This window comes from Crocodylus porosus, unplaced genomic scaffold (assembly GCF_001723895.1).
Source record: "Crocodylus porosus isolate Cpor-Errol unplaced genomic scaffold, CroPor_comp1, whole genome shotgun sequence".
Taxonomy (NCBI): Eukaryota; Metazoa; Chordata; order Crocodylia; family Crocodylidae; genus Crocodylus; species Crocodylus porosus.
In genome coordinates, this window is record NW_017728937.1 from 735,552 (window position 1) to 752,196 (window position 16,645).

The 16,645-nt window shown below is 51.0% G+C and overlaps 1 protein-coding gene across 1 annotated transcript in view; it reads right to left on the reverse strand.

The window, feature by feature from the left end:
• The window catches only part of P2RX3 (purinergic receptor P2X 3), a 32,354-nt gene extending 16,700 nt beyond the window's left edge, over positions 1-15,654 (reverse strand). The window contains exons 1-2 of the mRNA XM_019547167.1: positions 15,283-15,654; positions 9,201-9,336 (exon numbers count right to left, since the gene is read on the reverse strand). Coding sequence (XP_019402712.1) covers positions 9,201-9,336; positions 15,283-15,422 — 276 coding nt within the window. The 5' untranslated portion in view covers positions 15,423-15,654. The remainder of the gene's footprint in view (positions 1-9,200; positions 9,337-15,282) is intronic.
• Positions 15,655-16,645: the final 991 nt, after the last annotated feature.

The following is a 16,645-nucleotide window of genomic DNA, read 5'->3' on the forward strand; positions in this document are numbered from 1 at the left end:
GTCTCCTCTGCTGAGCCCACCCTACTCAAATGGTCACAGCACAGAGATTTTATCACATTGTCACAGGGCAGAGATTTTGGGGAGAAACCAAGGTGGCTTTCTGCCACACCTAGAACATGGCACTTTGCCTCCCTGTGCATCAGTTTCCCCACCTGGGAAGTGGAGCTAGTGCTACTGTCCTCCTTTGGAAAGCACCATGGACCAACAGCAAGGTGTAAGGGGAGCTGGCTGGATTCTCAGGTGGGTGCCAGGTCCCTGAGTGGGGGTTTCAGAGCACAGCTGGGGGGCTTTCTTGCTCTGGCAAGCTAATTCAGTGGCATGAGAGGAGCTGGAGTCTTGACTTGGGGTGGGCAGAGGCTTTTGTACCGAGGGTAAACCTGGGTGTCTAGGAGTGGGGGAAGCCAAGATGGGGAAGGGACCCTAGGACTCTAAGAACAGTTCCTCATGGTGCCACAGACACCCACAGGCAAGTAGCTCCATGTCTCAGTCTCCCTACCTGTAAAAATTGGTGAGGAGGAGGAGAGGCAGGGATAACAATCTCTTGCCCCTCTGGATCAGAAGTTCTCTGGCACCTGTACTGCCCCAGGCTTTGTGCATGTGTAATGTGTAACTGGGCCTCTGCCCCATTACCGAGAAAGGGGAGCAAACCTCAGGGCCTGCCAAACCCCCAAGTACAGACTTACGGGCAGAAAAGGGACCCCTCATGGATCATTTCTACAGTTGGTGACTAGAGAAGTGTGTTTGAAATTCTGGAGGTCCCATTAGTACCCTAAGGACATGTGATCACCTTGAGCCCTGCTGGGGGAAGGCTCAAGGCATAATGAAGGAGCAGTAAGCCTGGAGCAGAGTAAAGTGTTGGGACAGAGAACCCAGAACTGGCCAGACTTTGGGACCCAAGAACCCAGAGCCAGGCAGAGTGCAGGGCCAGAGAGTCCAGAGCCCAGGGTAGGGCAGATTTGGGGGCTGGGGAGCCCAGAACAGGGTAGCGTCTGGGGCCAGAGAGCCCAGATCAAGGCAAAGTGTGGGGCCAGAGAGCTCAGAGTGCAAAGAGGGCCGGGACCCAAAAGCCAGGTCCAGTGCAGCAGGCTTAGGCTATGGCCACCAGCAACACAAAACGGGAGCTGAGGCCAGGAAAAGCTGAGTCCCAAGAAGAATATAAAAACTTGAGGCACTCCGGGATTGAGTTAGGGCCAAGTGCCCCAAAACACGTAATTAGCCCTGGAAGCCAGATAGTAAGACCAGGCTTGGTAAACCCTTTTTTAAAAACAAGTAATATTAAGATGAGATGAGAAAAGGGGAGAGTGAACTAATAGCAGACTAGGCAAAGGCTGAGAGGCCACCAAGGGGCATCATGGCCACCCCCTTGAACCACCATGTGGCTACACTGGTACATTGGCTAGGAACATCAGCAGCAGGCCACAGATGCATGATCAGGGTACATCTTAGAGGACCCTTGGGTATATGCATGATCTGTGAACAAAGGAGATGGAGCAGCTGGTGCAATTGTTAGGCCAGCAACAGGTTTTGGCTAATGAACAGGTGCATAAGTGGGAGGCCAAGATCAAGAACATGAGTCACCTGCATTTCTGCCAAGCACAGACTTTACAGACACCGGTGCTCAAGAACCAGAAAACAGTGATGAGGCTGTTTGCCTATAATGCAGGTGGTCCCTCCTTGAGTACTCCTGGGTATATGACATGTGAGGACGACCTAGAGGCATTCCTCAAGGCCTTCAAAAGGATGTCTGTGAACTCACAATAGAAGAAGCAGACATAGGCCTCTTGTTTGGACATGCTGTTATTAAGGGAGGCCCAAGCTAACTAGAGAAGATGCTAACAACTATGATAAAGTGAAAGTGGCAATATTACAAAGGGTAGAAGTGTTGGAGGAAATACATAGGTACAGATTTAGAGCCAGGAAAAGGCCAGAGCCTGTCACCCTACATAGGCTGGACCCTCTCCTTCAGAATGAAGCCAGCAAATGGCTCTGCCCCAGGGACAGTACCCCCAAGGAGCTACTAAAATGGATAGTTTTAGAGCAATTCATATGGGACTTGAAAGGCCATATCAAAGATGGGGTGCAAAGACACCAACCCCAGATCCTTGAAGGGGAAATCAAGCTTGTGGAAGACTTTGCCGTAGCTGAAAAAGAGCTGAGGCAGGAACAGGAAACCCCTGGCAACAAGGCTAGAGAAAGACGCTAAGCAGAAGAGAGAAGGGGGACAAATGGGATGCTATGAGCACTGGACGGACGTAGCTGGGTCTGTTTCCAGTGTGGTTGCATTGGGCATTTTGTCTGAAGCTGCCCCTGGGATGAGCCAGAGAAGCCAGGGCCCACCAGGTGGCAGGAGGTGCAGCAAGTCCCTGACCACAGAAGAAATGGAATGCAGCTAGGGAGTCATTCCCCGGGAGGCAAGGGGGTGTGAGGGGCACCACCTATCCTGCCTTGTAGTCGAAGTTAAGGTGGGAATGCAGCAAGTGCCCACCCTCCTAGATTCCGGGTCTTAGCAAACTCTGGTATGGCAGGGGTTATTGCAGGGAGTCCCAGGATGAGTAACTGACTCCCTCACCTTGGCCTGTCTGCATGGCAAGCCAACAAGTTATGACCGAGTGTGGATCCAGATGATCACAGCCAGGCACTCCCATATCATACCAGTAGGTATGGTGCCATGGTTGCTGTCCTCATGCTGCTGGGCCAAGATTGGCCATGTTTCTGGGAACTAGTGACAGAAGTGATGGGAAGAGAACTTCACCTCTTGCCCCTTTCAGGGGTACCTCCCCTGAAGCTGGCTGAGGGCTTGGTTGTTGGGGAATGTGGGACAACTTCCGAAGCCAAAGAAATCACCAGGAGCTCAGAATTGGACATCAGTGAGATCATTAAATGCAGTTAGCTAACAGTGGAGCAGATGTGAGAAGATGGATTCTGACAGATCTATGAAGAAGGCATCAGAGCCCATAATGATGACCTGGTTCTGTGCCTGGACCTCACCCAGGCATACTCCCGGTTTGAAGTAAGAAACAATTTATTATTACAGATAGACCAAGGCCCCATGTGGGGGGAAGAAGTAGCTCAGTTGCTCATCCCAAAAATGTATTGGGGGCATTCATGAAGATTGTGCATGAGCTTCCCATGGGGGGGTCATCTAGAGAGCAATAAGATCCATGACCACCTGCTCCTTCTTTCTTTTCTTTGGCCAGGAATATACCAAGAGGTGCAGGACTTCTGAAAATCATGTTAGTTGGACAAGGGAGAAGAGATTGACATCATAGATCTTGACTTTAAAAAAGCCTTCGATCTGTGTCCCATGATCTCCTCACGGAAAAACTGGCCAACTGCGGCCTCGGCCACATCATAGTCCAGTAGCTGGGGAATTAGCTCTGAGGTTAGACTCAGAGAGTGGTTATAGATGGAAGTAAATCATCATGGTGCGCCGTGACCATGGGGTCCCCCAAGGCTCTGTTCTTGGGCCTATATTCTTTAACATCTTTATTAATGATGTAGACATTGGTGTCAGAAGCAGACCTGCCAAGTTCACCTATGACACCAAACTTTGGGGTAAAGTGTCCACACCTGAGGATACGCTGGTGATCCAGGCTGACCTAGACAGGCTTAGAAAATGGGTGGACAAAAACCTGATGGTACGCTTAGCAGTACTATGCTGGCTAGCACCATGACTGAAAGGGACTTGGGGGTCATGATTGACCACAAGATGAATATGAGTCACCAGTGCGATGTTGCAGCTAGTGAAGTGAGCAAAACTCTGGCTTGCATCCATAGATGTTTCTCAAGCAAATACCAGGATGTCATCCTCTCGTGGTACTCAGCCTTGGTGAGGCCGCAGCTGGAGTACTGCATCCAGTTCTGGGCTCCGCAATTTACAAAGGGTTTGGAAAAGCTTGAGAGAGTCCAGAGGAGAGCTACACGCATGATCAGAGGGCAGGAGAACAGGCCCTATGATGAGAGGCTGAGCCATGGGACTCTTCAGCCTGGAAAAGCGTAGGCTCAGGGGGGACCTGGTGGCTACCTATAAGTATATAAGGGGGGGTACATAAGAATCTGGGGGAATGCCTGTTCACCAGAGCACTCCCAGGGATGACAAGGTCAAATGGTCACAAACTCCTCCAAGACCATTTCAGGCCGGAAATAAGGAAAAACTTTTTTACTATCTGTGGCAGGGCACTAGGTGTGCCTGCCACTTTAAGGCCCTGGAGCTGGCAGCCTCCAGGTGCCTAATGAGAGCAGCCATTTTAGGCTCAGGGCTGCCTATATAAACAAGGCAGTTTGGCTGCTGGAGGGCAGTTGAGTTTCATATAGAGGTAAGGGAGGAGCTGTAGGGGATGGTAGGAGGCTCCTGGTCCTGGGTATGACTGGAAACTACACCCTGCTGGAATGGGTGGCTTGGTGGGGCTCCTAGTGGTGCAGGAGCCCCCAGAAAATGCCAGGCCAGTGAGCACCCTGGTGAAAGATGGGTTGGGGGGCCTTAACCCCTAGCCCTCACCTTTGGGTGGGTCATGTACACTGGAGGCAGTTGTGGGGGTTTGAGACCTTGAGGAGGAGAGTTGGAGGCCAGATATGGCCCAGGCTGCCTGAGCCCTGTGGGGGTTTGAGACCTCAAGGAGGAGAGTTGGGGCCGGGCATGGCTATGGCCACCTGAGCCCCCAGTATGAGGAGGGACAGCGTGTGGAGCCCTAAGAAGGGTCTCAGCCAGAGAGAGAGAGCTAAGTCCTGACCCCAGTAAGTCTTCCAATGTGGGGAGGCAGACTTTGGATCGAACACTACACCAGTAGTAGCACCACTAGCTGCTGCCCGGGGCAGGGGGAGTGAGAGTCCCCTGTGAGACCCTGAGGCCTCGGTTGTGGTGTGAGGTAACTCCAGCTCCCCATGTCTGTGGAGGAGGACCCAGAGAGGGGGACCCTGGGAAAAAGTATGGGTAATACATCAAGGCCTGCCAGAGCTTCCCCTGACTGGCCCAGGCCGGGGCCAGGACCAGAAGGGTCAGAAGGGCAAGGAGGCCCACTGAGAGGGATGCCCAAGAGCCAGGGGCCTGGGATCTTGACTGGCCTGGAGGTGGACTGGGGCTAGTGTGAGCCGAAGGTCCCAGTGCAGGGACCACACTTGAAGAGGAACTGGTGGCAGGGAGATATGTGGCCCAGTATGACAGCGGCAGAGTCTCTCTGAAGAGGAACCCAGGTGGGGTCCTACAGCAGGATTCTGAGCCCATCATGGGGGGACTGGCACGTATGAGAACACTGTCATCAGCGAGGCTTGGGCTGCAGTGTAGGGGAGGAATGGAGCTGCAGATGGCCCCCCCGGCAGTGGGGCAGAAAATGGGCAGCCTCCTGCCTAATTGCATCTATTAATTAATCAGTTAAGACCAAGGATTGGTGGGTGGTTAGCCCAAGAACAGGTGGGTGAGCCATGCAGCGATTGGCCCCAGTAGGTCCTGTGTTACACTATCTGAGCCCCCAAGGCCTGGAATAGACTGCCTCCAGAGGTAGTGCAAGCACTACTTCGGACTCCTTTAAGAAACACTTGGATGTTTATTTTGCTGTGATCCTTTGACCCAAGCTGACTTTCTGCCCCTGGGGCAGGGGCTGGACTCGATGATCTTCCGAGGTCCCTTCTAGCCCTAATGTCTATGAAATTTATAAATCTATGAATAGTTAGCAGGTCTGGGGTGGCCCCTGAAAACCCTTCTTGTGCCACTGTCACTAACAGAAAGAGTCCTTTGAGAGGGTTGTGGTGGACATAGTCGGGCCTGTCATCAAGAGCACAGCTGGGTATCAATACATCCTGGTGGTAGTGGATTATTCCACAAAGTACCTAGAGGCAATACTCCTCAGATGTATTAATATGGTGAAAGCTGTGGAGGAACTACTTAAAATATTCATGCAAGTGGGCCTGCCAAAGGAAACATTGACAGATCAGGGCAGCTACTTCATGTCGATGGTATTCCCTGAGATCTGCAAAATGCTGTGCATTAAGCGACTGTGAACCCTTGTTTACCACCCTGAAATGGATGGATTAGTAGAGTGGTTCAACCAAACCTTGGAGCCCATGTTAAAGAAAATCTAGGATCCTTCCCTATGATACTAGGATAGGATGTTGGCCCCTCTGATGTTCATGTATCGTGAAGCACCCCAAGAATTGACAGGATTCTCCCCCTTTGAACTGTTATATCGGCACTAACCACAAGGAGCATTAGACCTCTTCAAAGGGGGCTGGGAGGTGCAGGAAGGATCAGTCAGAAACCATGTCAGCCATGTGTTGCGAGTTTAGGAGCAACTTGAGGCAGTGCAAGTGGCTGCCAGAGAGAAGTGGTGAGCTGTTCAGGGCAAGCAAGCTGTGGCATACAATTGTCCAGTGCAGGAACACCATCTTGAGATCAGGTACTAGTTTTACTATTGGAACAGGTGTCCAAGTTAATGCCTGATGACAGGGGCTTATGAGATCATCTGGAAGATAGGGCTGGTGGACTATGAAGTGTGGCAGCCTGGCAGAAGAAAGACACGTCCAATATAACACATTAATATGCTGAAGAACTAGAGAGAGAGGGAGGCCTTATTTGTGGCATCTTACCAAGATCCACAAGAGTTGGGCCTCTGGTAGGGGAAAAAAGAGTGCCACATTGATGGTCGTGGGAGAGGACCTATCTGAGACTCAGTGGACTGAACTAGAGCAACTGGTGCAGGAGTTCCTGAAGGTCTTCATGGAGGAACCAGGTTCACTGTCTGATTGAACATAGAATAGGGACAAGCCCCAACAAGGTGGTAAGAGAAGGTTGGAGATGCATTCTCCCAGAGACTATAGACACTGGTGAAGGAGGTGGGCCAGGTGTTTGCCTGAGGCATCACTCAGACGTCATGAAGTGAATGGTGGAGCCCCATCATGATGGTTCTGAAGAAAAGATGTAAAACTATGGCTCTCCATAAATGTCTATAGGGTCAACGAGATCGCAAAGTTTGATGCCTACCCCATGTCCCAGATTGAAGACCTGTTGGAGAGGATTGGAGAAGCCCCACTCGCCTCCAATCTAGATCTCTTGAAGAGAGGGAAAATTCCCCTGGAATGCTAGTCTCAATAGAAGATGGCCTCTGCCACCCCCTGTGGCTTGTATGAATTTGCACAGATGCCTTTCAGACTACACAGAGCAGCAGCTACCTTCCAAAGATTAATGGACCAGGTCCAACCCCCCCACCAGAAGTATGCAGCAGCCTACAATGGTGATGTGCTAATCTTCACATAGGAGTTGGAGGAGCACCTAAGGGTCCTCCAAGCTGCCTTGAATGAATTCAGGAAGGCAGGATTGACAGTAATCCAAAGAAGTGTGCCCTGGGTCAAAGAGAAAGAAGGTACTTTGGTTTCCTGGTACAAAGGGGGCAAATCAAACCCCTTATGAACAAAGCAAGCTTTAAAGGACTACTGTCTGCCACATACAGAGAGAGAGGTGTGGTTGTTTTTGGGCCTGGTAAGCTACTACTGCTGACTGGTGCCCATGTTCTCAGAGATCATGGCCCCCCTGGTAGAGCTAAGCAAGGCAGCAGCTCCAAAAAATGTATGGTGTACCAGGGAAGCAGCAGATGCCTTCCACAGGGTAAAGGATGTGCTATGCTTGCAGCCAGTAGTCCATACACCCAACTTTTGGAAAGCCCTTCTTACTGCAAAGGGATGCCTCCAACACAGCCATAGGTGCTGTATTGTTGCACAGAGTGGGGGTGAACACCCAGTAGCATATATTAGCTGCAAGCTGCACCTCCTGAACGAGTATAAGCTATGATAGAAAAAAAATGTCTGCCTATAAAGTGGACAATAGAGAGCTTCTGCTATTACCTACTAGGTTGACAGTTTACTGTAGTAACTGACCATGGCCATCTCCAGTGGCTATACCAGATGAAGGCAGACAATCTCTGGTTGATTTCATAGCGTCTGAGTTCACAGCCATATAACTCTGTGGTAGAACACTGCCAAGGGAAAGCAACACAATAATGCCTACTCATTTTCACAGAACAGCAAGGAAGAGAAGGACCAGTGAAGGCAACAGGACTGTAACTCCAAAGAAAAGGTTGGACCCTGTAACAGAGCCCCTGCCCCATTACTGAGAAGGGGGAGCAAACCCCAGGACCTGCTCACCAGCCAAGCCCCAAGGTACAGACTTAAGGGTAGAAAAGACTATATACTTTCAGGGATCATTTTCTAAAGTTGCTGATTCAAGAAATGTGTCTGAAACTTTGGAGGTTCTATTAGCACCCTAGGGGCATATGATCACTTTGAACCCTGCTGGGGGCAAGCTTAAGGTGTGCTGAAGGAGCAGTAAGCCCAGAGCAGGGTAGAGTGTGGGACCAGAGAGCCTAGAGCAGGGCAGAATGCAAGACTAGAGAACCCAGAGCCCAAAGCAGGGCAGTGTTTGGGGTCATAGCACCCACAGTGTGAGGGCAGAGAGTGCTGGGACCCAGAAGTCAGGTCTGGTACAGTGGGCCTAGGCTACAGGTACCACTGACAAAAAAAGGGGGCTGAGGCCAGGAATGGCCGAGACACAAGAAGAATATACCACCACAAATAGCTATAAGCTTCTCTTAAAAAGGGAGGCCACTGAGGGTGCAACAACTAATTGTTTGAGATGCAAAAGAAAAAAGGAACAGGAGTGAGGGTTACAGGTTCATATCAAGGAATTCAGAAGGGGACACTGAGCAAAGCATACAGGTCAGTGCCCACCTCCTGGAATGAGTCATAGGAGCTTGTGGATGTCAACCAGAAACCCTGCCTGGGGACGTGACCAGAGGAGTGAGAGGAAGACGGCTCCACCCTTGCTCAGGTTCCTCTTGGCCAGAAACTCCTTTCTCGTCTTATAGATGGTCAGCTTGGCCAGAGCCAGGAGGAAGCTGACCAGGATGTCCTGGGGCTTGGTGAGGCCATGGCCAGGGAATGCATAAAAGAAAAGGTGCAGGTAAAAGTGCAGCCAGAACCTCAGCAGGAAGTTTGGAGGAGGTGGAAGAGGGTCTGCAATCTGCACTTGAGGTAGGCATGCGCCAGGGTCTCCCTCTGTTCACAAAATGGGCAGTTGTTGTGGGGGGGGGGTGGTATCTGTAATGCACACTAGATATACTTCAAGCTCACGAGAGCAGCAAAAGTGGCATCCTTCTTTCTAGCTGGGTGTCCCATTCCCCAGCTGCTCTGACCCATCCCCACTCATGCCGTAATACCTGGGGAGGTGTGACATAATCCACCACGTCCATGACCTGGTTGGCGTATTTGCCGAAGCCCTTGACCTTTGTCACCACAGAGGATTCGATAGCTGTGTCCCGCACCTGGTATGCCTTCTCATGTAGGAACACCCAGCTGTTGGTAGAGAGGGGCAAGACAACCACATCAGGCTAGGGACCAGCCAGAGGGGGATGCAATCCCAAAAGACCAAGGGGAGTGGGGCAGAGGAGGGGCAGATCTGGGGTGGGGAAGATAGGTGTTGCCTATACTTTGCAGACAGCTCACATAACTTTAATACAAGCTGCACAATATTTGGGAGCATGGGGGTTCTTAACATGATTCCAGCAGGTGGAGCTTTAATTTCATAAGACGTTACATCTACATGGAGCAGTTTTTTTCCAGACGGATTTTTTTCCTGCACTTCAATGACCTTGAGTCTACACAAAAGAGCTCTTTTTTTCTAATCAACTTCTAGCCCTCATAGTGGCAAAAAGAGCTCGAAAACAGTCCCCTGGTTGCCCTGCAGCAAGGGAGAAGGCAAGATCAACTTCTAGGATAAATTTTTTTTTTTTTTTTCTTTTCTGTTTTTTTGCACCGGTCCTGGAAGCACTGCAATACCAGGTCAATGCATGGAGTGGATGGAGCACGCTCCGGTTCCACCACCCAATACCAAAAAGAATCTGCTCAACATAGACCTCCTATGGAGGACATATCACCCTGGGAAAACCACCTTCCAGATCATGGTATCTCCCCTGCCCTCATGACTTCTGCAGGCATCTCGTAGTTTTGGGACAGTCAGACTAATGATCCTGGACTGCCTGTGATCAGCAGTGCTGCCTGGAGAGGGTGAGGAGATGCTTTGCTACCTACTGACAGGTCATTTCCCTTTGCAAAGCAGCAGGAGATGTTATCCTCTCCCTGTAGAGGAATGGTTGAGTTGAGCTGGGTCAGTGCTCTGAAGCCTGAGCCTGGCTCTCCTTTTTGATGGCATGCTGCCCCCTAGTGCCCTCCAGTGGAATTATTTCTATGCCTATTTTTCCTCCAGCTATGGACCTAGTGCAGGGGCAGGCAATTATGTTGGGTGGAGGGCTGCTTACTAAGTTTTGGCAAGCAATCAAGGGATACATGACAGACAGCCAGGGGCAGATAACTATTAATGCCCTAAAATTTTTAGGCGCCCCACGAGCCAGACAGAATGGCCTAGCAGCCTGCATCCAGGCTGCGGGCCACATTTTGCCCACTCCTGACATAGTGGATAAGGTGGGTTAGAGCCCAAGGGGTTTAAGAACTGTGTCCCATTTCTAAAATATGACTCAAAAGCCCAAAGGGCAGATTTCCAATGGAGCCCATATTTCTTCCCTTCCTTATGGCATAACTAGAGCCATATTTCCCCAAGCAGCCAGCAGCTGCCACTGTGATAGTTATGGGCAGAATTTCTGGAAGAGCCTGCTAGCTTGCCTCATGAGCCAGCCCCTTGCAGCTAGAAAAGTCTGCCTGGTAACACAGGGTTAAGAAGCATATAACAAGGAAATTTGTGCCAGATTTGACATTCCTGATCTGCCTGAGACTAAGAACAAAGGGAGATTGCCAGCTGAACAGGAATACCATCAAAGGTGACCGCAGGACCCCCAGCCACTGGCTGCTGCCTCAGACCCACCTGCTTGACAGATGACTGCCTAAACACTTACTAGACATACAAAAAACTAGAACTCTTACTAGACTGTTTAGCTTACTGTTAGTTTAGTGTTTGTAGTTTAGTGTTTACATCTGGTTTAATAAAGTTTCCTTTCAAAGAGTGGAATGCTCCTATCCTGCTGCATATTCCTTCCTGTCTGAGCCAACCAGAGTTTATTGGTGCAACAGGGGAGGGTAAAAGACCAGCATGAGGCCTGTGAGTTCCTTGCTCCCTCTACATGCACTCCAGGGCATAGGGCTGGCTAGGGGTCACCCTACCAAAGGTCACCTGCTCTGCTGAGCTCCCAGCTGGAGCTGGGAAATTTAGCAAAGGCCCTTTTATCTTGACTAGCAAAAGACATTTCACAAATTCATCTTAAGGTACAGGCAGCCCTTGACTTTACAATGTTTCAAGTTATGTTTTGCATTTACAGTGTTTATAAATTGACATCCTGTTTCAACTTTATGATGTCAGTTTCAACTTTACAACGATGCCATGCCATGCCAGCAAACAAGTTCGCTGCATTGCTCATCTCCCTGAAGAACATCTGTCCAACTTCCATGGACACTTTCTTTTAAGAAAGCAGACAAGATGCCAAGACTCCTGAGAAGACTGCAGCCAAGAACCCTTCAAAAAGTCCAACCAAGAGCCCTTCAAAAAGTCCAGCAAAGTCAACTCAAAGAAATCCTTCTAAATTAATGTGATTGCTATTTACAATATACATACATTAATGTGGCTATATTACTCATTTATAATTGATTGAGTACAAAATTCTGGGGTATTTTTAGTGAAAATAGGGTATTGGGCCTTGGTTCAGGAACGAATCCCCCATTTATAACATTGTTTCTTATGAGAAAATTGGTTCTGAGTTACAACGTATCAACTTAGGTTCCTGAAAAATGGATCTTATTTTGTCACAAGTCCTAGGACTGCATGTGCAACAAACAAACAAAAACCTCTGCAAAGCAGCAACAACCCCCTGACAGAAGCACACCCAAGGTAGCTTGTGCTGGCATTCTGGTGGGGAAACATGGATTTTTCTATTTGCAGTGACATTTAATCTTGCAGTTCCCTTCAGTTTTACAACAAATCCTTTCAGTGTTTTAAAAGAAGAGGTTAGAAAAGATGACTGTAATGTGCAATGTGACCTCAGACTTGGGCAGTAAGGGAGCAGCCCAGTGGGGTAGGATAGCAAGCAGGTAGCCCAATAGGTTTGCTAAAAATATAATTCATTTTGGGTTTACCCAAAACAGTTTTTGGGGGTTTTGTTTTAAAGATTTTTTTTTCAGGACTCTGTGAAAAAACAAAACAGCTGTTTGTACAACTCTGCTCTCAGGCTCCACCAGGCTAAAGAATGGGTACCTCTACCCCCTCCCTCCCCTGGGGTAGGTTTCCTGACAGTGCCATCTGCCAGTACACCCCTTCTATGGCCCCACCCTATGACCCAACCAGATCTAAATGTAGGGAAGGGAACAGTGCCTCTTTAGTAACTCAGGAGTTAATGCCCAGCCTTTCCCCACATGCCCCCTAGGGATGGGGAAAGCCGTCCAGCTGGCACCCGCAGGCCATTTGGCTGCTAATGGAGCTCTGACTGCTGTCATAAATCAGACAGCTCACATTTGGCACTGCCAAGGCATTAATGGGGGTTGCAGGGGGAGCCATATCCTGCTACCTACCTAGAAATGTAATTGGGGGTTCTCCCACAGTCACGCACTTATACTTGTACATGGACTGTCACCCCTTGTGCTAATCCTCACACCCTCTCCGCCTTCCTTCCTTACTGTCTCCCGTGACCCCTTCTTTCCACACACACACACAATTCTCCCTTAACCTGCATTGTCAGTCTTCACTTTAACACAAACCTGATCACAGCTCCTTCCTCATATATACACACACCATCAGCCCATAACCTGAACTGTCACCTGTCACTTAACACCTGTCTTATAACATCTTCCTCCACATACACACCCTGTCATCCCTTCCTTCCTCCCTCTCCCTCATGTACTCGCACATCAATCTGTAACCCACACTGTCACACTTCATGTTAACATACACCCCATGGCCTCTTCTTTTTCACACATACAAGTGTCAGTCCACCAATCACACTGTCATCCAGCATATTAAGATGCACAAAGTCTTCCTTTCCTCACCTCACTCCCCTACCCCATTTTCCATCTCTTGCACAGTAACAATCCCCTCCCACCTAAATGTATTGTCACACCCACCACTCTTTCAGTCCTTTACTCCCAGGGTCAAAGTCATCCCAAGATTCACATGCATCCATCCACCCATGTGAGGTTTGCAAAGGCAGCTATACACACTTACACCTATACTGTTGTCACTCCTACACTCATGCAAACACCTCCGCCTCCTCCATGTGGTTACCCCTTTCACCATAGGTGACAGAAGACTGGCACTAACGGGGCTCAGCCCCGTCAAACACAGGGTAGTGGGTAGGGCTACAAGGCAGCCCTGTCGCGGGCTTTGGGAGGCTGTAGTAGGGGTGGGAAGAGGCACACATACAGCCAGAATCGCAGCTTCGCCTGTGGATCACTGACTCCCCAGCATAGCAGGAAAGTACCAGTCAATTTGGTGAAGGGGAAAGGGCTGTGTGGGGGCGCAGATTGAGGCCTCAGTGGTGAGGGAGTGGGGCACAGGCAGAGGCAGGGTGAATGGGGCCCTGGCTGGGCCAGGTGGTGGGAGAATTGAAGCCTGGGTGGCTCCTCCCCTGTCTGTGTGGGGTGGAGGTGGCTGCCACTGCACTTTGTGGATTATACCCCACTGCACCTGCCCTGGGAGTGGCATAATGTCACATGCCTGCTGCTGCTGGGCTGTGCCCTACCTCCTGCCCGCCCGGTGGCAGGATGCACGTGGCTTTGTGTGGCTCTGAGGCAGTGGCAGCAGGGAGCAAAGCCCAGTGCACAGCAGCAACCACCTCTGTCAGGGTGCGCATAGTGGTGGGAGCCCCCCGCACCCCTGGACAAGCTGCCCAGGCTGATTGTCCCACAACCTGGCCTGGCTGGGGCCTCATTCACCCGAGCCCCTTCCCCTGCCTATGCCCTACTTCCTCACCGTGGGGGCCTCGATCTGCTCCCCACGGCCCTCTCCCCACCCCTTCCCCCACAGACTTACTTATGGGGGGTGGCATGCATGCTCAGCACCCCCAAATCATTTTTTCTCCCTCCATCTATGCTTTTCACACTTGTGCAGGAACACACACAGGCACCCCTTTTCAGTCACTGTGTCTCACCCCATCCCATAAATGTGTGATCTTCTCACCACTCCTTCCCACCCACAGCCATCACCTCTGGACACATCCATGCAGAGACTTCAACCACTCATTCACTCCAAGGAATACTTGCTGGCCCCCATGACAGACTCTGCCACCATGCTGGTGAACACAGTGGCTGGGTTTGCACATTCCCCCTTAAGGGACGATGGCGGGTGTTTGTCGGAATTAGGACAGGGTAAATCACCCCAAACCCATGGTTTCTCTATACAACCCTCCTACATGCATACACACAAACATGATTATACACACATGCATTTATGTGCAAACATACCATACACGTGGATTCAGCACACTGGTGGAGCCAGGGAATAGCTGGGTCTCCGTGGCCAGAGGGAGACAGTGCTTGGCACTCTGGCTTGGAGCAGTGAGAGCCTGGACACTTAATCCCACAGTCCTGCCCTTGCAGCCCCCTCTCTGATGTCAATGCCAAGGTCCCAGGGAACCCTGGGCTGTGTGTGATGTAAATCCTTCACCCCAGGCACCTGTCTCAGCCTCCTTTCTGGTTGTGTCTGCCTAGAGTTCACTTTTCAGCCCCCCTCGTCTACACTGCCTTGTGCTCCTGCTCGTCATCATCCCTTTATCTTTTCTCTCCCCTCCAATCCTGAATCTCACCCTCCTGCTCCGGATGCTCAGCTCCACACTATCTCAGTTCACTTAAATGCCTCTCACTCCTTGGGAGCTCACATATGCTTGTCAACATAGAGTCCCAGGATGGCTCTGGGGACTCTGGTGTTGCTAAGGCCACCCTCTTCCTCTGTGTGGAGCTGTCTGGCTGTTCCCAGGCTGGGGAAAGGTGGAGGTTGGGAAGGATGGGAACTCACTGCAGGTGTGGGGTGAGCCAATCATATTCCATCCTGCCCAGCAAGTACCCCTTCTACCCGCCATTTACATGTGTGTGCTTGTGAAGGCATCCTCAGTCAGGATTCTGTATTAGGGTGGGTCTGCCTGTCCCTTCCCCCTGCCCTCTCTCCTTCAGGAGCAGGGATCACAGCTGGACACGTCTCTGCTGGAGGGGACCGCTTCTCATCTTCTGGGGTTCACCCTGTGCCAGGCTGGGATCAGTCACAGGTTGTCAGGGTGCTGGCCAGGCGGGTGCTGAGCTCCTTGCACTTACCCGATGAAGTACGAGACAATGAGCAGCTGCACGGCACGGTTGATCACACCGATGGTCCAGCTCTTCACCACCACTGACTTGGTGGTCTCATAGGTGAAGAAGTTGGCCACACAATTCATCCTGGAAGAGAGCGTGGGCATTTGGCACAGCGTGGAAAGAACTGGCTGCTGCCTGCTAGCCCTGTTGAGACGGGATGCTGAGACCAAGGCAGGGATGGGAGATCAGTGGAGTGATGGGTGATGCTTCCAGAGCTACTTGGGAGGGCTGCTCCTTTAAACCTGGGATCCAGATGGTAGCCTTCCTCTGCCTTGCTGCTACTCAGGGCAGGCTGGAGCTGAGGGACCCCTTTATACAGTCTCCACCCCCATTCTCAGAGGATGGTGATGCTGGTGGAGAGAGGCAGGAAAAGGTGGGGCTTCATAGCCTGCTCATTGCCAAGCAGCTGGTGTGTGCAAGCGAGTAGGTCCTTAATGCACCTGATAATTCCAGAGAGGAATCCACTTAGTGCATCTCAGCTCAGCAGCTTCTCCCTGACCAGCCCTGCCAATGTCCCTCACCCTCAGTTAACAGCCCCTGCCATCCCAACTCTGAGCCAACAGGAAGGGGGAGGAAGCTAAGCAAATACGGACCTCTCTGGGGACAAATCAGCAGCTGGTGAGCAGTAGGTAAAAATGGTCCCTGAAGACTGACATGGTCCATTTACCCACAGAACAGGCATGCCACCAAGGCAGATGCCCGCCTTGCCTGTGTTATGCCTCTTAACATGCCTTGCTCTGCTTCTTGGAAGGTGAGGGAGGTGTTTATCCCTCCAGAGCTCATGCAGGCCTTGACTGCAGCCCCTCTACTAAGACAGCACAGAAAGGACTCATCTGATTATAGGGGCTTGATAGGACCTCCAGTCCTGTCACAGGTACGGGGACAGACTGGCCATGCTGCCCACTAGACTTTGCACTTGCACCACAACGAACTCCCAACAACCAGCCACGTGAGTTGGTATGTTAGAGCCTCGTGCAGAACATCTGCGAGCGTCGGCTTTGCTGGGACACGGTGTGTGATGGGAATGACGGTTCCAGCAAGCACACACAACGTATCAGAGCTACACTCCACTGTCCCTCACTTCAGCAGGGCTGGTGCCTGGCGTAATCACCCACACTCGGAAGGGCTGCTTTTGGTGGAAATGCAGTGTGACGGTGACACAAGTATTCCTGTGGGAGAGTAGAGAATGGTGTTGGCACTGGGCCCTCCCATCTGGTCGCAGCAGCTCATGCTTTGGGGGTCCCTGCAGTACGGTATTGGTGCTGGTCACACTCCACGGGGGCAATGAAGGCCCCCCCCGGGGACACACCCTGTTCACCCTCCAAGG